This window comes from Drepanopeziza brunnea (assembly GCF_022702325.1).
Source record: "Drepanopeziza brunnea f. sp. 'multigermtubi' strain 214-2 chromosome Unknown ctg13, whole genome shotgun sequence".
Taxonomy (NCBI): Eukaryota; Fungi; Ascomycota; class Leotiomycetes; order Helotiales; family Drepanopezizaceae; genus Drepanopeziza; species Drepanopeziza brunnea.
In genome coordinates, this window is record NW_027094076.1 from 1644322 (window position 1) to 1671476 (window position 27155).

Consider the following 27155-nt stretch of genomic DNA (forward strand, 5'->3'; position numbering starts at 1 on the left):
TCCATCCAACTAAGAGCACCACCGAAAGAACTTCCTCCACCATCGCTGGTATCGACACCGCTTCCTCCGTTTGAAAATCAGTGTCCCAGAGAGCCTGATGAAAATGGCAACAACGTTTGAAACACTTGTCGAGGCTGGGAAATACTACAGTGCTATAGTGAGGTTTGCTGTGACCTTCGTCTCACAAGGTCTCCCTCGCATTGCGAGAACCAGTAGTCCTACGGGAGCTTATTCCGCCGCAGCGACGAACAGTACCATCCCCCCAGAGATTATGCAGGCTCAAGCGACGCTGACAGAAAGCTTCCACCGTTGGATGTTAGCTTTCACACCGTTGAAAACAAGTGGTGCCTTCCCGAAATCCTGTTGAGTGGAAAGCTGCGATCACACTCGAATTGCAAATGAAAACTACATTCATGGGGGATCGTCAAGTCTCTCGCACAGGACGAGTTGGTCTTCGACAATCATCAACAGGTCTGCATGGATATAGTCGACCTATCCCATGAATTTTTGACATGCTCTCGCGGTTCGATGGCTCCCAAATCATGCTTTGGTTCGGCGATTATCATCCCTTTTTGGTTCACCGGTCAGAAATGCCGCGATCCCACCATTCGACTCAGGGTCATTTCGCTTCTTCGGACATACCCAAGAAGAGAGGGGGTTTGGGACAGCGTTTTCGCTGGTCTGGTCATCGATTGTCTCCGGAGAATCGAGGAGGAAAATATGAAGAATGGATACATTCCAGGTTGGGCTAGAATCAGCAGTCCGAACTTCGGCATCGATGCGGAGAAGCGCACTGTGGAACTCAGACGCCTACAGCGCATATCGGCCACCTCCTGGGATGTTACGACTCGACGGCATACTTTTTTCTGCTATATTCACACCAGCGTCGCCTTGGAACAATTAGGTCCTGCCATTGCGCAGTGGGAAACCATATTATAAGCATAGAACAGAGTGATGCTCTCCCGTATCGCTCGCATCTCCATGAGTCCATTCATTCTCGGCCAACCAACAAAATTTGCAGGAGAAAACTTCACTTTACAAGTTCTCCTTCCCATCCCGAATCTCATGTTTTATAATGGTCCAAAAGCCAAAGAGACTAATGCAGCTCTCTCGGTTGACACTTCTAGCGATTCCCTGTTACTGGTTGCAGAAAATTATCTGACCTAATCGACTCTTTACTGGTATCTTTGGAGTTCATCCAGACTGGCTCCCAAATTTTTGTCTCCAGTCGTAAGGAACCACAGTTGTTGCGAAGCAAAACGAATGGTGCATGTCTATGAGTAGAGACTTATGAACGGGGTAGTGGTACTGGTCCTTTCTGGCATGGTGGTTTATACAAGGCTTACTCTTCGGTGATCAGGTCAGACAGAGGCTCAGCTATTCCAGAGAAAAAAAAATTGAAAAATAGACATTCCTCCGCGCCCCTTGTGCGAGTAACGCTGGCTCTTATGATAAGTCAAGGAAGATAGACCACGCATCGACGGTCAAGCAGAATCAGAAAATCGTGAAGCGTGTGATTCGAAAATGGGCCTCGGAAGTACACAGAAGTCTGAACGATGGGGAAGATCAACAATAGTTTAAACACATATATCGGGGCAAGTAAGCATACCTGGGTATTAGAAAAAGCATAAAATTAATATTTCATATCGGTCGATCCATCCTTATTATTCTCATAACATGAGTGTAGCCATGGACATACCAAAACGGAAAACAGGAAACAAAATGAGCTGTGAAAACCGCCCGCGTCGCACGCTGCAAAGTATATCATCACGCTCAACCTTCTTAAAAACTCGGCAGCGCTGCACAGAAAGGAAAAAGTTCGTTTCGTTCGTTGGTGTCTGATCCTGACCGGCTTGGGACAAACAAACCTACAAGTACTGCGCAACTTGCTCCTCGGTCCAGTCCCAGAAGTCCTGGGCGACTCCGGTTCCTCCCTCCTCCTTCGGCTTGCTCCCTTGCTCGATATCTTTCCTGGCGCTGACCAGTTTGCCCCAGGGCTCGACTGCAATCGATCGATCGATCTGATCAGTGATGTGTTCCATTCTAAGCGTCACACGAACTCGTGATAGTAGGGCAGGAAAGGGCAGGGCAGCACGTACCAAAAGAGCCGTTGTTTTTCATGCTGATGTCAGTCGACAGGCCCGCGAAGAGCTCGGTGTAGGCGCCGAAGATGGGGTCACTCAGCAGCATGTTGATGGCGCCGCCCTGCCACCACGGAAGGTGCTTGTACAGGTCCGTCTTCAAGAGCCCAGGATCAAGACTCTTTCGCAAAGGGCAAAGGTTAGCTTAGTAGCGGGGTGGTCTCTCCATCTCCCGTAGCCATGGATGTGTGTTGGTGAAGCAGAGGGGGCGAGCGAGGGAGGGAGGGAGGTGCTCACAACACTGATGATGCCGTCCTTTCCAAATCGCCGCGCGTACTCCTTGCCGTGGTAGATGTTCCCGGCCTTGCTGATGCCATACTTCTGCCACGCGCCCTTGTCGACGTGGTAGTCCAGGTTGGAGACGTCCAGCCCTCCGGCCGGCGCAAAGTTCTTCGCGGCCGAGGAGGAAACCCACACGACCCGGACGCTGTCGGGAGGCGATGTCTTGGCCGTGGCCTGCAGCAGTGGCGTGAGCAATTTCGTGAACAGGAAGGGCGCGACGTTGTTGGTGCCGATCTGGAGCTCGTATCCTTGCTTCGTCTGGCTGCCCTGCGGCGGTCTCATCACGCCCGCATTGTTCCAGAGCACGTGCAGGCACTTCTCGCGGGCGAGGAAAGTCTCGGCCGAGGCTTTGATGGTCGTCAGGTCGTCGAGGTCGAGGTGGAGGTAGACCAGATCCCCCTTAGAGTCCTTGTGCTTGGACTTGAGCTCTTCTATCGCCTTTTGGGCCTTGTCCTCTGAGCGAGCGGCGATGTAGATCTTCGCGTTGTGAGCGTAGAGAATCTCGGCGAGGTCTTTGCCAATACCGCTCGATGAGCCGGTGACGATGAATACCTGTGAACATGATGAGCATTGGCGAGATTCAACGCTCTGGAGATGCGGCCATGGAGGAAGAGCTTACCTTGCCCGTTTGATCGGGGAGGTTCTTCTCCGTGAGAGTAGCTTTCGAGGTATGGCTAAGCAAGCCCATGTTGGCAGCAGTGACTGATCGTGTAAAGCGCTGATTGATTTCTGATGTACCTCACTGGGTACGTTCGTTAAGGGGCGATGGAAATATCAAGAAGTTTAATGCGAGAGGCTGACCTGAGGCCCGGCAGAGTTCCCTATATACATTTGTGGTTCGATGTCTCGTCTGAACCAGGCTGCAGGCCGTGCGAAGGCCAAACAAACGAAACCACTCGAATCCGTCTCGGCACTTCCTCTGTTGACTCCGACATATGTTGTGATACTGGAATGATAGACAATACTCACGCCACTCATCAAAGAAATTATCTGCTCCCGATGTCAGATGTTGGAGAGATCACATGCCTCAGCTGGCGTGGTTGGCTTCCATATCAATACGGTATTGTCCGCACTGCGTCTCCCAGATCCAATGACAACGACGCTTATGTGTGTTGTCGCCACCGATGAGTGTTTGCTGTGTAACGCCGGCGAGTGCATCGCGATGCGAGGCCCGACTGAATATCTGTCCGTCAAGCGGCGCGGAAGGTCTTTATCGGAACAATATTTTGTGCTGTATAAGACGCTGGCGAAAAAAATGCAGTCTTTCTCCGTACCTTGAGCGTCATGCCGACAGATCTTGCGTCTGGACATAATCTACCATTGTCAAGCAAAGCACGGAGCGAATTTTGGGATGTACCTCCAGAAGGTCACATCATCCAAGGACTGCTCGAGTCGGAGTTGGAAAAACCAACAACAGACAGAGACAACAACTCCTTACATTAAGAGCAGAGACTTTCCCGTAACCAGAATGATTTAGAAAGTGAAATGAAATGAAATGGATACGGGGCAAGTCTGTTGACTTAACTTTTACACAGTACCTGAAGTTTGCGGCTCAAGCAAGATACAAAGTCATTACCGCCAATCATGCCCATGGATGATGAGCAGTCCCACAGAAGTAGCTGCGATATACAAATTTGGCACCAAGAGCCTCGAGAGCAAAGAAAAATTAAATGTTGAGTCGACTACCCAAGCTCTCATGCATGTGGTAAAGGTTGTCTCCTCGCTTACATCCTTCAGCGTCCTGGTACGTAAGTGAAGACGAGAGCATGAGAAGGAGCGTTGACCCACCGTTCGATGACCACCAAGGATTCATATGATGTAAAACGATGTATCTCTGCTGGATTCTTCTAAAATCGCCTAAACAGACATTGTTGGACAGATACTTCTCCGGAGGATTCCAAAGGCTTCGAGCGTGAACTACTACATTTAAGCGAGCTTAACCGCACGTTGTTGGGCGCTTCGAATGAATCACCTGTAAGAAAAACAAAGAGCATTACAGAAGAGTAGAAGATGAGCAGAAGGTGTGAAACACACTGTCGGATCAAAATTCTGAGACAATAATGTCGGGTGACCCCTCCATGCGCAAGCCGGATCACACTTCACGGAATGCATCTGGAAAGCCACGGCCTGGAGTCCCGCCCGTGTGGAAAAAGAACAACAACATGATTGATATTTTCAAGGCAAGATCACCGGGGACCTTGGTTCTTGAGGAATGCAGGATGCGAAACATCCAAGAGGCCCGGGCGGCATCGTGTCTCAGGTGAACATGGCTCCGACGTGCCCAGAATGCCTGCAAGACGCTCACTTGTAGAGGGCATTCTGTATGAATTAGCAATGGCCTGTCCAAAGTCATTGTCGAGCATAGCGACTTGAAGTCAGAGGCTATGAAGGTCACAAAATGGGCTGAAACTGGAATTACTGCGAGCTCCAACATCACCAGAACCTGCCAGAGCTGAGTATGACCCTATAGAGGCGTCATGGTGGATACAGAACTCACGAAACAGGGTATCTCGATTAGTTACAAAGCAGTGAACATACAGTTGCTCGTGTGATTCCGAACTCCTGGGAATAACAATCGCTTCCGATCTTAGAATAGCAAACGGTACACTCGTAATTCAGGTAACCTGGGCTCGACAAGATCGCTCAGCGCCATGCATCATCACCTCTGGCCGCGAAGCAATTTCATGGCATTTTGGAAGGCATCGACAACTTGCACATCTTGTTTGCTATTAGCCATTTTCGTGCCTCCGGAGTACACACTCACAGTGATTTTTTTTCTCCTCTAAGGAAGACTCAGCAATCTCGGTAAATCTTATGCGGGTTTTCAGTCTTTTCAATGTTAGAAGATGTACTCCGTGGGAGAAGCTGACCTCAATTACCTCTTGGATATTCTTTCGTTGTCACGATAAGACCCTGCTCGACCCCAAAGGTAGAATGCCTATGCAATTGCATTAGGAACGCATTGGTGATTGGTGAAAATAAGGCAGCGATCACTCACATCAGCAAGCTTGTCAACCTTCTCCATTGTCGCCTCTTCATCGTCGTCCAGCTGTCTTATCTCCGTGGCGTACCGCTTTTCAAATTCAAACCAGTCTAGCTTTTCCAGCTCCCCATTGATATTCTCTTCGATCAATTCCGTCTCGTCTGTGTGACTAGACTCCTCATGCTCATGTTCGTGCTCATGGTTACCACACTCGCGCTCCGCTCGGCCGTTCATCCCCACAGGATTATTGTCCTTCGAAGCAGTTGAGGTGGGTTCTGGCTTTGGAGGGGTGGACGAAAGAACTTGAGCAATCGCTCCGGCAGCCTCTCGAACTTCCAACTCGGGTGGCTTCATTGCTGCCTGATGAACACCTTTGGATGGGCCAGCTGCCATCAGAGCTCTAGCTTTGTTGGCTGGGCGTGGCTTAGAAGGGGTTTCGGGGGGAGATGAAGACATCGAGAAAGCTGGGAGGAGAAGTGGAGGTTGTGTAGACTCGTTCTAACACGTTGTCGACAGAATTAGCAGAACGCGTCTTGTGACCTGTAGGCAGACAATCTTTTGAGCGCGACATTTCCGCCAATACACGTGACATTTTGCGATAAGACAAGCGAGCGCGATAAGACAACGAACGGGAGGTCCTCGATCCAACTCAGACAATGTGAATCGGCCTTGTCTCTAGTTCGAGTCATTTGCAAGATGAACCCCATGCCGTCTATAGTTACTATTGCCACCCATTCCTGACCAACTTTGCGATATGCGTCGATTTGACCGCGCAAGTCTTGCACCCATTACCTCGGACGATACGAAACGATAGCATTTCTGGTAGGCTTCAGTCAGTCTGACGAAGCCTTCAGCCGTCCGGGAAATGCAGTGTGACATCTGCTTCCGTGGTGGTGGACAAGGCGAAAAGAAGTTGCATTTCTTATGCCCAACCGATGCGCGAAATCAACTTTACGGCTCGAGAATTCGGAACGCTCAAGTCCTGCTCCAGAATGACGAACTGAACTCGCAAATTACCGGCCTTATCTCGAGTAACAAAGCGGAACGTGATAAACGACCGCCGAAGACTGCTATCGATGCTGTTTCCCTCTCAGCCGAGCGAGACCAGATTGTAGACAGGACGCAGCAGATTATTACGAGGGCAGATGAGCTACGGGCAAAGGTCGAGCTGGCCCGGGAGGAGATGGCCAAAAGCAAGGCAGCTGTGAATCGCAGAAAGTCGGATTTGGCGTCAGCGTCAAATGGGGCTGATACTCGGAGAGCTCGACAGACCGAAGATGTAGAGAAGGCAATCCGAATGATCAAGTACAAGTGGAATCAAGGGCATGCTACTACTGCATCATCCAGAATTTTCCTCTGTGGCGAGGCAGCCAAACTGTACGGGCTCAAGAGGGCGAGAAAGAACACTGGGGGCGAAGAATACAGGATCGGCGGGATAGGTATCGTGGACTTGAGATCTTTGAATAGTGAGATATCCTTGAGCAAGTCAGATATGTCACTGACCAATGGATAGCTGCGAGTCCGGCCCAAATCTCAACAGCTTTGTCACATATCGTGCACCTGTTGATGCTATCTACACACTATCTAGCCATTCGACTGCCCGCCGAGATAACACTCCCTCATCGAGATTACCCACTTCCCACCATATTCCCAGTTGCCTCATCATACAAACACACGGATGTGCCATTTCCTGGCACGACGCCGAATCATTCCTCGAACACAAGCCCAACCGCGTCACGGCATTCGGAGCCACTAAACCATCCTCATCCACGGCCACTATTCATCAAGAAACCCCTCCCACTACTTGCAACAGAGGATCCGTCTGGCTACGGACTCTTCCTTGAAGGGGTCACCCTCCTCGCATACAATATAGCTTGGCTCTGCAAGAGTCAAGGCATACCCGTGGGAGAGGACAGCACTTTTGAAGATGTATGCAACATCGGCAGAAATCTCTACAACCTGCTTATCGGTCCTAAGGCTAGGCCTGCTCCGAGCAGCAGGGCAGCTTCTAACCAGAGCACACCTACAAAGGGAGGCCGAGATACGGATGGAGAGAGCGATAGGGGCAGGATACCTCTTGTAACGATGGGAACATATTCTCACGGAACGGCACATTCGTTCTTGGGCAGTGCAGAAGGCACCGACCTGATCCGAAGCTGGAAACTTACCAGTCCCATGAAGCTGGTCGATAGACTGAAAGGGAAGCTCCTAAGCGAGGTTGCCAATGCGGAGTGGGAGGTTCTGAATGCCGACGCATGGTCTGTAGATGATGCAATGGGTGACGACGGTGTAGTTGTGGCGGCACGGCAGGAGGGGGGGAGAAACCTAGATCCTGGGATGCAGAGTTTCATGAGTATGAGGACGGTCGTAGAGGCCGTAGAAGTAGTGGGTGGCGAGAGGGCGAGAAAGCCTGGGACAAGTGGGTGGACGAGGTTGAAGGGCGATGTGGTCAGATAGATTAACCTGGTCATCAACAACCTCTCTTCTTTCTTTCTTACCTGCTGCCCTTCCGTCGGCGCCTCGCATGTACAGGATGAGAAGTCACTAGCAAGCATTCCCTTTCTAAAGCAAATATCCCATGAGCCCGGCTACGTCCCTGCAGACTGGCGTTGTCAACTGACAGACAGCTTCGGACGGTCGAGGCGGATAGAGAGGTTTCTGGCAGCAAACAAACAGATCCCAAACGTCTTGTTCAGATGAGCCTCGTTTCGGTAGCGAGGGTTTTCCAAGCGGCCCAAACAACAACAATTCGTCGGAACCCATGACAACGCAGAATTGTTAAGGTTTGGTTTGGTTTTTTTTTTTTTTTTCTCTCATGGTTTCTCCGCCTAGAAATTATATATGACCGGTAAACAGATGTGCGGCGTGAGAGGGTGGGTGGGTACTGTAGTCAATTAAAAAAAATATATATATATATTGGGGTGGGGAGGTGGGGGGTTGTTCTGTTGTTGTTGTTGTTGTTGTTGTGGTTGTTGCTGTTATTGTTGCTGTTATTGTTGCTGTTGCGTTTATTTACATCAGGCGGTTGGCAGCCTGCCGCCCTGGGGCCCTCCCACGAGGTACGGCGACGTGCTAAGCCAAAGAAGTTGTTGCATACCAGACAGGCCCAGAAAGCCTTTTTTCGAGGTGAAGCGCACGCCTAGAATGCTGAGCGATTGCGCGTGGTAGAACGACGCCAGACATGTATCGAGGCTGGCTAGGTGTAGCATGTTCGAAGAAGACCGAAGAAGTGAAAGCAGAAACGCCCACCACCCCCCTCCCCCCCCCAAAAATTTATTAAGACACACAATAAACAAGCGAGTAAACAGAGTCCTAAGCGAACCGCTACAGATCGTATGCATTTGTGATACACCACCTCAGACCGTTGTTCCCTCGTGTGGGCACCACGCTCACTTGATGGTTGGGCGCCTGGGTGGTGGACGTCCTCTCTGTAACGCTTGGAGAGGGCAACTTTCAATAGCCTTTTTCTTGCACCTCCCCAGGTTAAGAACTTGATCTGAGTGAGAAGTTGATCATCGACTGCTGCAGCCGACGTGAGAGTTCTGGATTGTCCGGACAATTTGTTATTTTAAGATGGAAGTCTAAGTATATCTATATATACACATGTGTATGTGTGTGTTTGTGTGTGAGTGTGTTTGGGGAAAACTCTTTCCGGCCTTGAACTTTCTCCATCGTGAACGAGTTGGAGATCTACCTACTCCTGGGTAGGATGCGACGGGGTAGAGAGGAGAAGTTCTACAGGTCAAGGAAGAGGAGTTTCGCTCGTTACACCGGTGGGCGAACCATCGTCGGGCGAGCCGCGATGCACGATATACATACAGACAGACAGACATATATGCATATATGCATATATCGATCGACAACACAATCTGTCTCGCTACATTAACCGGATGCGAGTACGTCAACCAGCCAACCATCCAGAAATAAAAAAAAAAGCCTCGCCGATCCTCGATTTTTTTTTTCCCAGCTCAGCGCAGCGCGGCCACTTCAGCTCTCGCATCTCGCATCTCCATGCCCATCACCATCTCACACATCCGTACACATCGTTGTACAACCACGTCAGATCAAATCTTCACAAAAGTACACAAAACTATTTATAACCCCCGCATTGACCCCCCGTCCCATTTCTGCCCGTCTCTCGCTCTTGTGCTTGATTTGGCACATAACACTACCTATTTCATTTAATGAGCTGCACAACTGCGCAACTCTAAGTACGTACCCATCTATGCTTTCACAAATATAGAAACGACCGGTACACAGTGTACAAACCTGAGACCAAAATAAGTGCTGATGGTGGTGCTGGTGCGGCTGCTCATCTATTTATTTGCCGCTGGGTATTTGCATGCACGCAGCTGAACGATAACCAAAGAAGAAGAAGCGACGGTACGCGGAAGCGGCAACGGGGAGAGAGAGAGAGAGGGAGGGAGAGGTGCTGCTGCGCCAACGCCCCCGTTGCCGTCGCCACAATTAGTAGTAATAATATATATATGTGTATATACGAAGTGCGAAGTACGCCTGACTGACTATATGAAGAGTTGTGCAAAAAATAATATCGGATGAAATAGTCGGACTATGGGCAAGATCTGATGACGCTCTCTGTCTATGATCAATCTATAGATGGGGTTTTTACAATCTGGCCATCTCCGTCTGGACTCGATCGATCCCAGCATCGCGCCCCCTTTGGGACTCCTTTCCATCTTGGACACCAATCTTTTGTTTTGGGGGTTTGAGATGAATTGCTCACCTGATCTCATCAATTCTTTCATCTGTAGAGAACAACGCTATCCTCTAAAAGCCTTCGAAGCTTTCAGTGAGATCAATACTTAAGTAGCAATCGCGGGGAGGGGGGTGCAAAGCGGAGAATTGATAACGATATACTACGTACCAATTTTAAAAATATACAACGAAAAGCTAAAAGCCGATTTAAAAGTAGCATTAATCTAAAATAACAAGCTTTATAGTCTTGTAGATGAGGGTAGTATTTGTTTGATATTAGTCTAGCTAGATAGAGATTTAACTCTAAAAGCGGTATGACTTCCGATAGCCTTTTCTTGACTCTCTAAGTATCAGCCTTCTCCGTAGAAATATACTTACGTACCAGACCATAGTTGTAGACTCGCGTTCCGGCCTTGGCGGCGTCGGTATGGCGCTTATTGGCGTCGGCGCAGCCAAGCTAGTGCTCGACGACGCGGAAGGGTGGCCGGTCTCAGCGGCCGATGGCCCTTACCAGCGACAAGTCCAAGGTCTAGCAACACATACGGGTACGTAGGTAGGTAGTATACTCCCAAGTCTCGTGGTTCGCAGGACAGCATTCGGGTCTCCCAGCGCCGTGGAAGCAGAGCCAATTCCTTGATGGGCCATGCAGGCCACGCGGTCGCCGTGGGGTCGCGCCGAAACGTACAGACAAAGGTACGGCGTGTAGAAGGACTACGTACGTAGTACGTACGGTCCAGCACTCGGAGCCAAAAGATACGTTACAATAGAGTAGGTGACGTGGACCGGGTACGGACAGGAACGCCGAACGAATGTGCCGATGGAATTTCCGGACGAACGCCCACCTCCTCTTCTCTCCCCGTCTGCCGCGACTTCTGAGTCCCGACTCTCTGCACTTTCCGAGCATCTGCAGGTACAGAGTACTTGTACTGTTGAAGATGAGTGGCCACGGTGGCACGAGCCAAAGTATAACTAGCGGAAAAATCTAGCCGTGCCACCCTTGGGTCCTGCCCTGCGTTTCAATGGGAAGGGAGATAAGCAGATGCGGGCATTTAAAAAAAAAAAAAAAAAAAAAAAAAAAAAAAAAAAAAAAAAAATAATCCCTCTCCACCCCAGCAGAACCAGCCGTGAAATAAATACCAAGTCAAAAACAAGACGCAATTTGTAACCAGACCGACTCGTCAGCTCACAAGAGTATTTGTAAACCATCTGCAGCATAAAATCTCTGTCTGCACAATATGCATAAGCTGCACACTGTAGCACCGCCGACAACCAATGGGCTGGAGCCATTTGATGCCGATTTCTGCGCAGCCGGTGATGTGCCTGGACAGGCTGGACATACCGGTACCGGTACCGGTACAGAGTACAGAGTACAGAGTAAACGCGATACTGTGATGTACCGGTAGGTACCTACTATGATGTGCCCTGACCCGCCGCCGCCGCCACCGCGCCGTGTTCTAGACCAGGACCGCACCGCATTATGGGGAATGGGCGTCGCCTAGGGGTAGTCTGTGTGTAACCGAGAACAAAACACTCGCGTGTTATGACAGAACAACATACAGAGTACCGGGACCGGTACAACTATTCTCTATACTGTAGTATACGTACTCCGTAGGCCACGCTAACCTAACAATGCCGCACAGCGATGGAGGGAGGTATCCGAGAGGCAGGGACTCTGAAGGACGTCGAGTCAGCATGCAAAGCTTCTTGTTGAGATGTACCGGTAGAATAGAGAATCTGGTGATTCGGTAGACTTGTCCGGATGGGTCTCTTTGGCTTCTTGCATGTGAAGAAGTAAGAGTTGCCACGGGCTTTTGAGTAGTTGTAAGTAGTAGAAACGGGTATCTTTCCAGATGGGGCTTCGCTTCTCCGTATGCTCAGTGACTGCTCACAGCACCTGCTCGGACTGACGGCGCACGTTCCTTTGGTCCGTGAGGGAGGCTTCAAGACAGTAGGTACTGTATTGCTTGCTGCTCCGTAGTCGTAAGTGCTTGTCGTTTTGTCGTGGCTCGAATCATCGAGAGTCCCGAGCATGAAACGATACTGAACGTAGTATGTTGTGATCAACAAAGCGCTTGAGGACTCGAGGGCGGCCGATCCACTGGGTTTTAGAATGGATTGCTCCTAGTGCCCCTAGTGCCCCTAGTGCCCCTGGTGCCCCTGGTGCCCCCGATCCCCAAGGTCCGAGCCCTGCGGTAGTGGCCGTAGTAGTGGCAACGAAGATGTCGGTCCAGACAACTGAGGAGAGCGCGAGAGCCATGGCTCAAGCTGTCAGGGGCCCCAGTCAGGTACGCGTCTTGGTGAACACAGCCATCTGATTGGGACAACCTGACAGCCCCCGACAAGCAACCCCCTGACGGCCCAGACCAGACCAGCGTGGCTCATCTCAATCTCAATTTGACCCCTGCATTCCTCGCGTGCCCAGCTCATATCCCCTGAGATTGATCGATCCATCCCACTGCAGTTCCACCCACACCCGTCCCAGCATATTATGTACGCCAGCCCTCGGACTCCCTCTTCTTTCGTCTCCCCTTCCATCCGCAAGAGGACAAAAGGTCGGCGTTGAACACCTTCACTTCCATTCGCATCGCTCTCTTTTTGCTTGCCAATCTTGAGCTACACATCGCTCACACACTCCTTCCATCAACTTCAGCTCGCCCTTCTCACCCCTTGCGTGCGTTGACGGCATTAAACCTCATTTTCTTTCAACATACCTACTGCTCGAATCTCCAAATCCGAGTTTCAACAACCAGTGTATATCGTATTCTATCAGAAATATTTTCAAGATGCGTTGCTCAGCGGTGTCCGGATTGATGATGGCCGTCCTCATCGGCGACGCCGTCGCTGGACCTGTTCATGGCCATCTCCACAAGCGAGCTCACCAAAAGAAGTCGTAAGCTGCTCCGTGTTGGAACAAAACCGAATGCATCTAACAAGTCTGCAGTGTCGACTGGGAAAGTCTCGATTGGAAAAACATGGACATCGACTGGGAAGAGGCATACGCGAATGGAAAAGCCGGGAAGACCGGCTACAAAACGGATGTTCCAACTTCCTCCGTAGAGCCCGCCGCTGTCCCAACCCCTTATGTCGCTGCTGCCCCCGCGTCAGCTCCCGAAGTCGCCCCTGCGAAAGTTTCTCCTGTCCCGGCCACGTACAAACAGTCGTCGACCCCGGCAAAAAAGGTATCAGACCTAGTTAGCGATGGCTATGCCGTATCCAGCGCCCTCGATGACCTTCAGGATCTCTTTAATGGCGTGGAAGGTTGTGCCAACAAGATAACCAGCTTCGGCGAAGTTGTGGCATCAAACATGGTGACTGGTCCCTTGACCATTGGTGACAAATACGTAGGAAACTACGGAAATCCATACGGGCACAATGTCATGAAGGTCGACTCCAAATCAGGATACGACTTCACCAACACCTTCATCAACACCGGGTCGGAGACCATAACCATCAACCTCTGGAACAAGGTCGGCCCAGATCTCATGCCGCAATCAGGGCCATCTCTTGCTCCCAAGAACACCACCCTCACATTCGTTCTCAAGCCTGGCGAGTCCCAGACCGTTGCAATCCAGGAGAACTCTCAGGTCGCATGGGCTCAAGCGACAGACAACTACCATATGTCAGGTGCATTCGCCGAGTCATGGGGTGAGGCCAACTTTGTGCCCACTGGTAGTGGCTACAACCTCTCTGCTATCATGAGCTCTGGTGGTAACAACTATGACATGACCATCTCCTCTGAGGAGGTCGAATGCGTCAGCGACCGTACCCAGAACTTCTGGCTCAAGGAGTATACCCCAATCGGAGGCAGTGACGGAAGTTGTTACGTTCCCGGAAAAACCATGCATTTAACGACAAAGATGGGTGGACATGTGCCTGTATCTTAGAGGGATATGTCTGAATGGGTTCGTGTATATTTAAAGATATTCTATTCCTTGTAAATATTAGTTAATCTTGAAAAATAAACGTTTTTGAAAAGGCCGAGGAGTACAGAGACAAGGGACTTCTTACTTTCCGCGAATATCAAATGTCGTTTTGTAATGGTAGTGCGTTGAATTTCTAAAAACGCCAAAACCTAATCAGCTTTTGGTTTCTGGCCGCTCCTTGATCGTGCAAGTGCAGAGGAGCCAGCCACTAGGCAGAGGGTATTCTCGCGTCTTCTGTAGCCTTTCTCTGAACCTTCGGTAAGGAAGCCAATGCAGTCTTGCAACGAGCAGTCCGTACTGGAATGCTGTGCAGATCCACATGACTCCGAGTCCAACATATCTGCTCTCGCCACGCTTGTAGTAAGGCCCGGGAGTTCAAGAAGGCAGAAAGACCACTTCCGCAGACATGTTTCGGTGGAGCTATAGTGTAAACTCGTTGTGTGGTAGTTGTTACTTTGCTCCAACCTCGGTCAGATACTATTCAGGAAGCCAGTTAGCCAGTCTGTATTGGAGGGAGGTTCTGCTATTCCAAAATCTGATTGCGAGCGTACAGAACTTGCCGGCTCCTTTCCTATATAGCATGCCTCGATCTGCTGTCTTCCTTCTTGGACTGTTCATTCACTCCATATCGTTCCTTCTTGGTCCTTTGAGTATTATCTGAGAGTGTTCTTTCCCTGTTGACTGAATAGAGAGGCGCAGAGAGAAGCATAAAAGCGAGTTCTCTCCCTCTGAGAAGTCCCTCTTACAGCACCCACCTCATGATGGAGGAAGAGCTATAGCATAGCAGGCTGGCCTCCGTCGACAGACTCCCGGCTCCCGGCTCCCGGCTCCCAGCTCCCAGCTCCCAGCCTGCACGCTGGCGTTGGCACAAGGTCAAACAAAGGATGTTGTCGTCTGGCTGTCCGCATGTTCATTCAAGACGACGGGGAGACAGCGATGCCTCAACACAGTCCCCCGTCACCCACAATACTGCCGGTTTTCGGCGTTAGCTGCTCCTGCCTGTTTGACGGTGACAATTCAGCGCTAAGCCTCTCCAGTCACTAGCTCGGAAAGCTCACCCACTGTCAAAATCATCACAATTCAAAAAGCAACCTCTTCTCCGATGCACATCGTCGACATCTCCCTTTCCACCTCTCATAAACATCTTCTCCTCTCAGCATCAATTGCGCACTTGTGCGCCACCCTCTTTCAACGACAATATCTTGTGTCCTCTCTCATTCCTCCACGACTGGGCTTCGGTCACAGTCAAATTCCAGATTCCCTTCAAATCCTCGTCGGCTAGATCGAATCTCCAAACCATATCCACATCCGCCGTCGGCATCGGCATCGCCAACGTCACGATGAAGGCCCTCCAGCTGCTTCTTGGTCTTGCCATCATGGCAGTTGGCTTCCTATCCGGAGTAGGTGCTGATCAATGCGCCAAGGGCGCGACAGAATTGGGGGGCAACTGGTTCTGTGAAGAAGTTAGCGCAATCAAATATCACAACGTAGGCCTTACCGGCACATACAACGAGGTTGTCCATATGGGCAGTGACGGTACTTGCCAAACAAAGGTCACCCACTTCCGTGGCCCTCTCGCCCCCTTCAATGATGAGGTAAGAATAAATCTTTTTTGCTCATACCCCTCTTGCAAGCATACCCAACATCGGTTGCTGACAATGGATCTATGCAGCTCTCCTTGCACGTTCGTGGCCCGGTCGCTTTGAAGCAATTCGCCGCCTATAATATCCAAGGTCCTTCAAAGGTGGCTAAGCGTAGCCTTCACTTTGGCCATGCACAGCTTCATCATCGGCATGACCCGCAGAAGCGGGATAAGATCCTCGCGACTATCGATGGAGAGGTAGTGTCGTGGACCGCTGATACGGCAGGCTATTATACTCCAAACCCGGTGGGAGGCCGAACTAGTCTGGTGACTGTGACAACAACGATCTGCCCCGTTAGCAGCGCAATTCCTACTGGTAAAGCTGATGGCTTCTCCCTGGATAAAATTGGTTGGTCCCCCTGCTTTTTCTATCACAGTCCAATCGGCACCCGCACTCTAATAATCATTTTGAATAGTTGCTGACCCATGCTAGCTGAACCGAAGACAACCTATCCCGACGCCGCCTCTGTAGCTGAGAATAAGGAGATTGCCAAGTCCAAGCATTCGTTCAAGAGAGTCTCGTATTATAATGCGGAATCCCAGGTTGCTGATAATGTCGTATTCTTGGGCAACCACGGTGGAGCTCATTCGGGTGTCTTTGACCAGTATGTTTGACTCCGGGAAATTAGTAATGAACTTTGACAGCTGACTGACGGTTTGAAGCCACTTCGGTGCCTCTCAATCATACGTGGATAGCAAAGGCATTAGTGGATCCGCATATCCAGAGGTCCTCGAGGACACCATTATTCCTTCAAGTCATGAGATCAGTATCTTCACGGCGGAGAAATGTGACAAAAATTGCGGATATGTTCGTCCCGGAGCTGTGGCATATCGTACGTGCTGACCCCACTACCCGTTTCTTGGTTGTGGCTTCATTTAACTTTCTCCAGGTGGGTTTGTCGGAGAGGCTAGAGCTTTCCTCATTGAATTCCAGATGCCTCTTGACGGTAACCGTGGTTTCCAAGGCGATACACCTGCGATCTGGCTTCTTAACGCAAAGATCCCTCGCACAGCTATGTATATGAACTGTTCGTGCTGGTCTAACTGTGGAGAGTAAGTGATAGTTCTAGTTTGATTTCTTCTTAAATCAAAACTAATGTCTCTCTTCAGGATTGATATTGCTGAGGCTCTGGACAAGGGCTCACTTAAGCTCAAGTCGACTATCCATGACCACAACCCAGGTGGAGATTCAGACTACTTTGCTCGACCCACGGAGACCACAGTTACCTATCTGGTGACATTGCGAGACGATACAGTCTTCATTGCCCGGGTTGACAACCTGGCCTTCCCCACTGAACTCACGAGCGACTATCTTGACGCAGTCACAGCTTCAGTTGAGCTGTCCAAGTCTGATTTCAATATCGCACATTTCGCTTGATCAGCTTCCGGATATCATCTAGCTCCTCGCCCTAGGATCCCTCTGGCTGCTGTGTAAACATGGTGGAGGACTGGCTCCTGGATCAGTGCTTTCGCGTGAATATATTCAGCTTCTGAAGTGATTTTGCGGCGCGTCCAGTCTAGATTGACAGGCGATGGCTCCTCAATGAATAAATTTGATTTCTCAAAGTTATCACTTCACTTCAACTGAGCAGTAGTCCAAGTGACATTGATATAAGAATCATGTTCCCCGAAGTCGGGGTTCCCTTGTGGAAAAGATTTTGATGTTTTCTCATTTGAAATTATCGTCTCAATGTCTGAAGACACTGGGGGGTAGGATTCTTTGATCGAGGTCCAGGTTCCAGAATAACGGAGTTGGTCTTCCTCCGGTCTCGTAGCTAAGACTCACCGAATGGGTTTGATAGCAATGGATAACAAGTGTTCCTCGGCCGAATTCTAGGTTCCACAACGGCCGGAATATTCTGGTCCTAGTCTAATCACCAAACTCAGCCAGGAGATTGATGGTGATGTGCGGTATTCCTTTAAGAAATTCGGATCCCAGAGTGGCTCAGTGGCCGAGTGAGTCTGATTTTGGTCTTGTGGTGTCGGCTCCATGAAGGCTGTTTAAATTTGAATGTCTAACTGCCCATCGTTGTTGGTCTCTTGAATTTAGGAATTGGTCAAGCTTCATTCGATTTGCAATTTTTGTTGTATCTTCTTGTCGCATCGCCGTGTTGCATTTGTTTGCTCTGGGTTCCCGATTAGAAAATCTCGATCTCCCATTATTGTGTTGCTGCTCTAGTGACTGTATCATAAGACCCTTGTTGTAAAGCGGTGTCGTTCGGATGTCTAGCAAAGCGTGTTTTGCTGTGAGGCGACCACGACTTTCTACAGTTAGCGAAACTACTCGTACTCATCGAGGCAACTGGCACAAAGCGTAATCGTGCATTGCCACACAAGCCTATGCGAGAGCTTTTCGTGGCATGCTGTGACTCTGTTGGCAAGCCTTCTAGGGGGGAGAATTGAGTGGCCAGCGAATCTTCCACGGCAGAGTATGTTGCAAGCTCGGCTCCCAATATTCCACTGTGGATTATGGATCTGGCACTCTGTTATAGTGGCGTTTCGTATATTCGTTTGTGGGGTTGATATTGCATTCCAAGATAGCTTGAGAATCGAAAGGTGTGAGGTGAGGTTGTGTCTGAATGCTTTTATCTCGGACCATTTGTAAAGGCATGCGCAGTAACTGATCCTGTCAAGGAGCGGATAGAAGTCAGCTTTTATCTCAATAGAAACTCTTGGGGTATGGATGTTCCTTAACTTATTGAAGGCATCGTGGATCACATATGGTCCGACTACCGATGGCTGTCGCAACATAAGGTGCACTGGTTCCGAGGTTGTTGCTCTGAGCACTGGTTCCCACTTTCTAGGATATGATGGTTTATGTGGTACCCTGTTTTGTGTCCATTGAAGAAAGTAGCTCTACATCCCGCGAAGATATACGATGCTAGGAGCCGAGCGACATTCGTGTGTTCCTATAGCCTCAATTTAGAGCCAGGCTGGCAGGTATCTGGAAAGAGTGTTCCTGAGCCAGACCAATGAGTACGCGAGTAGATTCTGTGGCAAGTAGCTCGGACCTTGCTGAGTGCTCTGATATCTTAGGGGTACCTCACTTTGTCGAGCAATTGCGAAAGCCTCCTTGGTGATAAGAGCCCCGACATGTATGGCTGCCACAGCAGAATTGAAAAAAGCGCTTGTCTCAGTATCGTTCCCTCGCGGGCTGTCCTCCAGGGTCAATGGAAGTCTGTGTGTGTATGTCTATGATGTAGGCGAGGCTCTGCATCATAGATGTACGTTGCTAGCATCTTGTGCAAGGTATTCGTGGGCTCTGATCTCCTTGAGCTCGGATGAGGCTGGCGGTTCTTTCGATCGTGTGTTCCTACATTTTCAAAGAGTGTATCGGTAATTTCCTCCAGCTGTGAAGTAGCTCCAACGCTCCTAGGTGCTTTACCGTCTTCGGAAAGGATGTGGAAGGTATCTTACTATTTATTCAGAACGATCGTGAAAGCCTCCTCAAGGAGAGGAGCTCTGCGATGTACAATCTGATATAGCATGGTAGGAGAAGCATCCAGTCTCCTGCCTGTGCTTGTTACACTCCTTGAACTATGCTGGTTTTCGTGTAGAAATGTGCGGTCCCTGTGGAAGGGCAAGGCTTGAAGGACGCAAGGCACGCAGCTCTGAAGTGGCCGAATTCGAGAGACTTTCCACCTAAGAAACATCGACGAGGAAGTTAGTTCTTCCCTCCGGCTGGCAAGCAGCATATACTTTACAGTATGCTTCGCTTTTGGGGGAATGGACGTACCTAACAGTTCAGGCCTGTTGTGCCCCCATTGGTGCTTTCTCTCTCTGTGTGCCATCAAACGGCTCTGCAACTATTACATACCAAAGCACTCTACTGCGGTAGTTGTGGGAAGAACTATCGCAGTGTGGGTTCCTGATGGTGCGTATATATTCCCCTCGTCGTGTCACCTTGCGAACCTGGACAGCTGAATGTTCGAGTATTCGTGAAAGATAGGCTCGAGGCAAGACCGGACTAGCTCCGTGGAGGAAAGGAGGCGAGGAAAGTTGGGAGTGTGTCGTTCTTGCACATAAATTGCAATGGTGGTGCTGCAATTGCATTACTCCAAGTCTGAAGGCTTTGGTTTGAAAACTCTGCTGACTCGTTGCTGAGTCGGCATGGGGTGGCTCCATTGAGAAGTCTCGAAAACCAGAATGTGGAGCCAAGAATCTCAGTCGAAGAAAGCACTAAGGTGCACTTCAAGATGCCCTATAAAAGAGCAAAGCAACCAAGCTACTACTTTTCCTTTGGCAGCTGCAGTAATGTTAGTTAAGAAGTTCTTTGCTCTTAAATTAGGAAAGATAGTCAGGAAGCTTTAAATGCATTTCGAAAGTTGGCAGGTTTAAGATGAGTCGAAATAAAAACTTACTTGATCGCCTCTGCGATGTTTAGATCTTACAGTATGCTACACTCATTCCCTTGTTCAAACTGGATTCCATTGATGGTTGGTACCTAGGATTATCTTGCGACTCCGTTGTTGGTACCTTTCTCCAAATCCTTTATCTCTCCCTCGACCCCAAACCCAGCACGTTTTATCACTCCAGGCTCATCTCTACCAATAAACTCCCCGAACTTGATCACCAAGTCTTTGAGTTCCTTTGGCATGCTCTCATTTCCGCCTAGGCATCCACCAGCACTTCGAAGTATTAGCGCTGGGAACCTCAATTTCAAGAGAAAGGATATAAAGTTATAAACCAATACATACGCTGCTTTTTCTAGCGTCACACTCCCCGTGGAGGTTGTGATGATCTGGGTGAAGCTTCCATCCATAGCCGAGACCGCATTCCTGAATAGCGAAAGCGTTCCCTGAATAATAATAAAGGGCAATAAAGGGCAAAGATACAACTAAAGTGATAAAGTATGGCAAAAGCAGGCTTAGTGGCTATGAGAATTTGTATATTTTGACATTAGTCAGCCTTATAGCATTGGCGCGAGTATCCCATGTTCCATAAGCTATCAGGATGGAAGTTGTCATGTTGAAGATGTATTTATTCAAAACATCTTGCGTGATGTTGAATGCGAGATGGGAGCTCTCAGATGGAGAGAAGCGGCCAAAAACGTCATTGAAGCGAGTGCTGTCAATCACTGTTCCAAATTGGGCTTCGTAAATTGGCAGAGCGATGGATTGGGGAGACAGGTTTTAGAAAGTACCTCTAGGGCTCTTTGAGATTCCAGTAGTCGGTTATGTCCGAAGCTGCTCGTCCCATTGAAGCTTGTACGATGAATATGTTACTCCAAAGTCCATAATAGTTGTCCGGTTTTCGCCATCTGCCAGAAAGGCTAGAAATGTACCATTCGTCCAAGACATCAGAGATCCGAATATTGCCATCATTTTATTGTCGCGGGAACGCAACCAACAGCCAGAGATGCTCTCATTGCAAAACCGAAAGCATTGGCTAGAACATTTGAAGTTGTTGTGACGTATCCTTGAGGGTTGATTTGAGTTGGCCCATCCGCTTCCTTGCCATCAATGTACCGAAACAGTGTGGGATGGGTAATAGCGATTGCCAGAGCTATTATCATCAGTATAATGCTTTATTGTTATTGTTGGCTGGAGAAAATACCACAAGCATAAGATACAATCATTGACGTCGGAGTCTGCCAACCTACAATCCACTTTGATGAAAGTTAGCACAGGTTTTGCTCATCTCTCTGGATCTCCATTTTCGAGAGAAGCGAAACCCAAAAGTCAGAGACAAGACGGGTGAACACGTACCTTGGAAGCTATAAAAGGGGTCTCTGATTTGGATGGCGTAGAATGAGTAGCTCCAGAGTTCGAAAATGTATCGCTCTCACTCCGCAGAGCCCCGACGGACGGCAGGTCGGGGTTTCAGGCCTTCGGCTAAGATCAATTATCTACAAACATGATATTATTATCGCAATCTATCTTCTCGATTTCGCTAGCCTTGAGCTTTCTTTCAGTAGAGCTCAAGGCGAAAGAAGAGGAATCGTTGGCTATCGAACAGTCTCCGCAGTGAATTTTACTTAATTCATTTATATCCGTATAATATAAGCTTATACTAATTACGCAAATTATAGGACGAAGCTTCGGATATCAATATGAACAATAGGCTTTCTAGAGATAAGGCATTCGATCTCCCAGGCTCAACACACGTTAATCAATTAGGACGGGGCTTTAATTTGGGTATGTTGGTTTATAGATCGTCACTTAGTTACGCGGAGCTAATAATTTAAATAGTAAACGTACCTGCTGGTTAGGAGGCTGATGCTGATAAATGGTATTGTGTCATCGAAGCGGACAGTGACAAGATGAAAGATGTTAGCAAAGCATGGATCCCAAAGGAATACGAGAAATTAACTTCGAATGGTAAAAGACAGAAACATTATTTGACGTCCGGAGAAGAAGAGGCTATTATGAAGTACCGGTACATCGAGTCAATAGTGCCAGACCCGAAGACGGCATTGCGCTTCTCATATACCATAGAAAGCTCTGACATTCTGCAAATGGTTACCCCAATTGACTCGGTAAACGACGATGAGTTGGATTTATGGGCCCAATGCTGGTTTAGCCCTCTAGAGCTACGTTCGATGGAAACCGTTGATTGGGATACTTGGGAGATTGCTGGCGATCCTAGATAATCTCGTCAATTGCACATTAGAACTCATCTCATTAGAAACTCATCTTGTAGGGCAAAGATTTCCCATTGAATATTTTCATAACCTGCCTGATCCCGCTGAGACATTAATCATCATTTGCTTCCCGATATTCAAGAGCACAACCAACAGAATCCTCTATTCTAACTCCAAGGCTCATATCGAGCAATATATCCATGATTCGAGATACAGGCTTGCTCTTTTGGTAAGTTGCTGACTCGATACCTCCGTAGATCATGACGGATAGGTAGGTTGACTACTCCAAAGGACTTTGTGGCAACAAACACTCCGAAGTATTTTGGCTCGAGAATATGAAAGTGAATATGAGCTATCCGTCTCGTAGCGCCTGTGAAGTCTTACTCTTGAAAAGAAATGCTACAAACAAATTGATCGAAAAAGGACCCATTCGTATCCCCGGATTTCTGGATTTCTGTGCTCCGTTAGACCCTTTTTGACATGGGGATATCGCTTGAGCCGAGGCATATTCCCAACCTCCGTGAGACTTGAACTTAGCAGCGCAAGAAGTGGATAGATCATCGTACTTCCAGACGATCCAACATCATCAAGAGACGGCAGTTTACGAAAATTTTATTGTTGATTCCTCTCAATTGTTGACTGAGCCTTATTCTGTTTTGCTTTTTTTTTGTTTTGTTTTGTCATCCGACCCCGCAAATACTTTCTTGAGATTCTCGGCATTTTCGCCTCCAGAGCGTCACATAACAAGCTTGCGCCCAGGATATTCAACACCACCAGCACTATCCAGAAGATAAGCCCACCACCCAGTTGGTCGAGGCCTTGAAGGCAGAGGAGAGCTGCGAAGGCGAGAGAATGGCGACAGTATCACCCCCGAAGCCGTGGGAGCGTGCCGGAGCTGGAGGTGTCGGCAGCACAGGTTCGTCTCCCCAAGCATCTCTCCTCGTCCACAGAGACATGCGCTGACGGTGGACAACTCGCAGCTGTGGGATCATCCGCGGGATCAGTAATAGGAAATCCAGTAACGGATCCCTTATCAACCGGAGCTCCTGGAGCGCCTGCAGTCCCTGAACGGCCGTCTTCCCTCACATCCGCAGTCAACAGAAACGCATCTGCATACTCCCCGTACAACGCAAACAGGATGGGTGGTGTAGCATCTCCTTTTGGAGGGATGGGCTCTGCATACTCGTCACCGTACTCGAGGATGGGAGGCATGGGTGGAATGGGATATGGCGGATATGGATCGAGCATGTACGGTGGCATGGGAGGCATGGGAGGAATAGGAGGCATGTATGGAGGGATGGGAGGTGGGATGTATGGTGGGATGGGGGGTATGCAGGGAGACCCTAATGATCCGAATAGCTTGACGAATGGGTTCACACAGAACACGCAGGCAACGTTCCAGATCATTGAGGGTATAGTGGGCGCCTTTGGAGGATTTGCTCAGATGCTGGAGAGCACGTACATGGCTACCCACTCCAGTTTCTATGGTATGTTCTGCTCTCAAAACTGCTCCATATACAGCATTGCTGACAGCTGCAGCCATGGTCTCCGTTGCAGAGCAGTTTGGAAACCTCAGAAACACACTCGGATCGATCTTAGGCATCTTCACCCTGATGCGCTGGCTACGCACGCTTTTTGCCAGAATAACAGGACGGCCACCTCCAGCAGATGCCATGGCCCTAACGCCGAGCGCATTTGCCTCCTTCGAAGGACGGAAATTCCACCCAGACGGCTCTCCGGCCCAAACTCCTCGCCCAAGCAAGAAACCCTTCATCTTCTTCCTAGCTGCAGCTTTCGGCCTCCCATATCTGATGGGCAAGCTCATCAAAGCGCTGGCGGCATCGCAAGAGGAAGAGCAGCGTAGACTAGCAGCTTCGGGCCAGATGCAAATCGGCCCTGACGGCCAACCGATACCTGTGCAGATCGACCCTTCAAAGCTCGATTTCTGCAGGGTCCTGTACGACTTCACGCCTGAGGCTGGAGCGGCGGTACAGGGCATTGATCTAGAGGTAAAGAAGGGCGATCTGGTGGCTGTATTGAGCAAGAGTGACCCAATGGGTAACCCCAGCGAATGGTGGAGATGTCGCGCCCGCGACGGCCGCATGGGATATCTTCCCGGTGTCTACCTCGAAGTTGCCAAACGGCCAGGTATGCCAGTTGCCGAAATCAAGAGCGCGAGTCAGAGTGGGAGCAGGACGAACAGTATTACGAGCCAGACGAAAGCGCCGGCTGTCCCGGCAGGGAAGGCGGGTGACATGAGCGTGGAGAGTTTCCAAAAGAGCCAGTTCTATTCTTGAGCGACAAACATTCTTCCCGAACGACAATCCAACTTCATATGTCCGGTCCGTTCTTTTTTTGCTCGGGAGCGGGAGAAAAGTGGGTGGGGATTTGGACACACCACGATGTACCGGTCCATGGGCGTCGGTTGGTATATTCCTGCGGCAGGGGAACCGAGTCCATATCCCACTCAGGTTTGGGACGCAGTGTCTCCCATACTAATACCATCTTTGAATCTTGCGCTTCTTGTTTGATCCCATTCCTCATCGTCGTTGCTTCGGGCTCGTCCGTGGTCCAGATTCTCTCTTCACCTGAGCCGAGCTATCGTATCCCATCCCTTTCTCTCCCTTCCTCCCTAGGTAGGTAGCTAGGTACCTAGGTGTGTAGTGGCATCAGGCCTCTCAGCTCAGCTCAGCTCAGCTCAGCTCAGCTCAGAATCAGATCAGATCAGATCAGATCAGACTGAACTTCCCGTTAACAGTCGCTATAGACCAAATGCAAGATTACAGGTATCGGGTATGAATATGACGATGACTCGAGACTTGGAAGTGGGCCTTTCTTTTTTTTAACTCAGGTCTCGACATGTATGTTACTCTTCCTTCTGTGTTTTGTGCTGAATGAGGTAGAGCTAAAGGATACCTGGTTCGGCTCTTGAGGCGTTCGGGAATGCGGGAGGAGGGGAGCTGGTGAGGAAGATTCCGTGGCTGGGGTACGTAACTCCTGGGAGCTCTGTAACGACTACTTTCGACTTTCAATGTCCGAGTTGGTTCGGCACGGTGTGATAACAGAAGAAATGTTTATACAGCTGATGTCACAACGGAAGCTGGAAGAGTTCACGCAATGAGGAAAATGTAAAGACAGAGCCAACAATCATGTCGAAAAGAAAATATGTTCGTTTCATTTGCCTCATTACCCGTATTATACATTTGAAGCCTTTCCCAGTCCATGTCTATTGTCGCTGAAGTTACAGTATGTAGCTAATTATACTGTGGTCGTATATCGTTTTCGATCTTCTCCTCTTCCTCGCTCAGTTTCCACCTTAAGCTTCAGATTGGTGCTTATTGGTTCTAAAATTCCCAAACCTCTTCTTCAACCCTTCACCAATTCTTCGACCGGTCGAGTTCGAGCGGTTCATATCATTGGACTCTGGGGCCCTTAAAAAGCTGCCAGGCAGTCTCCCGGCACCTCTTCTGAAGTCTTCATGATTCCCGCTGACGCTTCGTTGACGGCTACCGTTCGCGGGTCTGTGCTTGGGCGGTTGCATTTCGAAAGATTGGGGCTCGTCTGACATGCCGTTTCGGGCTCTTCTGTCTTTTTGCTCTTTCAAGGCCTTCTCAATGGAGTAAGATGGCTCGCCTTTTCCTTTGAGATCCTCAGGGAGATACTTCACGTGGTCCCATCTCTTGTAAGCGCCTGAATTCGGTTTAGCATGGAGATGAATTCAGACAGAAAGTCGGCTTCTTACCGCCTGCAGCATCGGGCTCTCGCATCAGATCAGCTCCTTCCTCATACACCATCTTCTTTCCGTCCCATGAAACCATCCCTGGTGGAATGAGAGAGGTTCCTTGCAATGGCACATGCTTGGTCAAGGAGTCCCTGATATATTCCTGTGGGGTTGCCTTGATAGCTTCCGCATTGGTTTCCCGAACGGCTTCAACAGGTGAAATCTTGGAGCTTCTGTTTCTTGCCATCAATGTAGCATCGTATGGGCCCTCGTGGTGGTACAGTCCGAACATGGTTCTGTCGAGCTTATCAATGCAATCGGCTCCAGGCTGATGTTTTTTCCTGAGATGAGGTGATCTGCGTGCAGCTTTCTCCTCCTTCCGCAACTGATCGAGGGGTCGGTGAGACATGTCTCCGGGGAATCGTTGTCCTAGCGAGCCTAGATTTGGGTCAGATTGAATCCGACATGATGGAAGGTAGCGACTCACTGTTTCTTCTCCGCCCCTTACCGTTTGCGTTGTCTGAATGCTCGCCCGAGATTTTCCGGCCGGGTCCATATGGGTTTGATGGGTGAAAGGAAGATCTGGTAGGACTGGCAGATTGCGGAGGAGTCAAATAGGCTGAGACGAAAGGACCCTTGGAGGTACTCGCAGTTGCGGGCGACTTTGACGTGGACGAGCTGGATCTGGATCTGGGGACGGAAGAAGTGAAGTGCGTTCCAGGGCCAGTTTCCTCGCTGGGCTCAGGCTCATTGAGAGGACCGAGGAGGTATTTCTGGGCCTGGTGAAGGGATCAGTAGATGAAGCATGCATCCTGCGTTGAACAGCAGCGGTTTTCGTAAATGTCGAGCTGGAATGCTGTTCTGTATTGATGTATATCTTGCAGTTGTTGCAGTTGAGACGCACTCACCCATTGCTTGTCCTGTGGAGATTCCATGGTGTATCAGGAACGATACCTCGGCGATGGATGCGATATAGGCAATGGAGAGGGAGGTTGGAGGATGGAGGGTGGAGGACGGAGGTTGAAGGTTGAAGGTTAGGGTTGAAGGGAGAGAAGGAAGGGAGAAGGACGACAGAGTACCGGTAGTCAGTCAGTAGTCACCCTTGGATCAACGAGATTATGATTATTACATACTTTCGGTTGGGATACGTCATTTGCTGGCGAC

At 49.5% G+C, this 27155-nt stretch overlaps 9 protein-coding genes across 9 annotated transcripts; 5 read left to right on the plus strand and 4 right to left on the minus strand.

Annotated features, from left to right (window-relative positions):
* Positions 1-1868: 1868 nt before the first annotated feature.
* On the minus strand, positions 1869-3111 carry L3040_007605 (uncharacterized protein; the record flags this gene model as incomplete). The annotated part of the gene is made up of 4 exons (XM_007291823.1): positions 1869-2002; positions 2100-2262; positions 2379-2975; positions 3043-3111. 4 exons carry the CDS (start codon positions 3109-3111, stop codon positions 1869-1871), a joined length of 963 nt encoding a protein of 320 aa, XP_007291885.1.
* A 1372-nt stretch (positions 3112-4483) lies between these two features.
* Positions 4484-4879, plus strand: L3040_007606 (uncharacterized protein; the record flags this gene model as incomplete). The annotated part of the gene is made up of 2 exons (XM_066154921.1): positions 4484-4683; positions 4756-4879. 2 exons carry the CDS (start codon positions 4484-4486, stop codon positions 4877-4879), a joined length of 324 nt encoding a protein of 107 aa, XP_066010803.1.
* A 203-nt stretch (positions 4880-5082) lies between these two features.
* Positions 5083-5862, minus strand: L3040_007607 (uncharacterized protein; the record flags this gene model as incomplete). Its single annotated transcript, XM_007291822.1, has 4 exons — positions 5083-5141; positions 5188-5252; positions 5303-5361; positions 5422-5862. The coding sequence occupies 4 exons, from the start codon at positions 5860-5862 to the stop codon at positions 5083-5085; spliced, it is 624 nt and encodes a 207-aa protein (XP_007291884.1).
* A 409-nt stretch (positions 5863-6271) lies between these two features.
* L3040_007608 (uncharacterized protein) lies at positions 6272-7863 on the plus strand (the record flags this gene model as incomplete). Its single annotated transcript, XM_007291821.1, has 2 exons — positions 6272-6872; positions 6920-7863. 2 exons carry the CDS (start codon positions 6272-6274, stop codon positions 7861-7863), a joined length of 1545 nt encoding a protein of 514 aa, XP_007291883.1.
* Positions 7864-12905: 5042 nt separating this feature from the next.
* L3040_007609 (uncharacterized protein) lies at positions 12906-14006 on the plus strand (the record flags this gene model as incomplete). Its single annotated transcript, XM_007291819.1, has 2 exons — positions 12906-13012; positions 13064-14006. The coding sequence occupies 2 exons, from the start codon at positions 12906-12908 to the stop codon at positions 14004-14006; spliced, it is 1050 nt and encodes a 349-aa protein (XP_007291881.1).
* A 1379-nt stretch (positions 14007-15385) lies between these two features.
* On the plus strand, positions 15386-17065 carry L3040_007610 (uncharacterized protein; the record flags this gene model as incomplete). The annotated part of the gene is made up of 6 exons (XM_007291818.2): positions 15386-15640; positions 15718-16036; positions 16121-16292; positions 16351-16520; positions 16578-16740; positions 16798-17065. 6 exons carry the CDS (start codon positions 15386-15388, stop codon positions 17063-17065), a joined length of 1347 nt encoding a protein of 448 aa, XP_007291880.2.
* Positions 17066-20137: 3072 nt separating this feature from the next.
* Positions 20138-20449, minus strand: L3040_007611 (uncharacterized protein; the record flags this gene model as incomplete). The annotated part of the gene is made up of 2 exons (XM_007291817.2): positions 20138-20315; positions 20385-20449. The coding sequence occupies 2 exons, from the start codon at positions 20447-20449 to the stop codon at positions 20138-20140; spliced, it is 243 nt and encodes an 80-aa protein (XP_007291879.2).
* Positions 20450-23122: 2673 nt separating this feature from the next.
* L3040_007612 (uncharacterized protein) lies at positions 23123-24567 on the plus strand (the record flags this gene model as incomplete). The annotated part of the gene is made up of 4 exons (XM_066154922.1): positions 23123-23186; positions 23251-23518; positions 23630-23757; positions 23810-24567. The coding sequence occupies 4 exons, from the start codon at positions 23123-23125 to the stop codon at positions 24565-24567; spliced, it is 1218 nt and encodes a 405-aa protein (XP_066010804.1).
* Positions 24568-25586: 1019 nt separating this feature from the next.
* Positions 25587-26926, minus strand: L3040_007613 (uncharacterized protein; the record flags this gene model as incomplete). The annotated part of the gene is made up of 4 exons (XM_007291815.1): positions 25587-25960; positions 26013-26429; positions 26479-26770; positions 26900-26926. The coding sequence occupies 4 exons, from the start codon at positions 26924-26926 to the stop codon at positions 25587-25589; spliced, it is 1110 nt and encodes a 369-aa protein (XP_007291877.1).
* Positions 26927-27155: the final 229 nt, after the last annotated feature.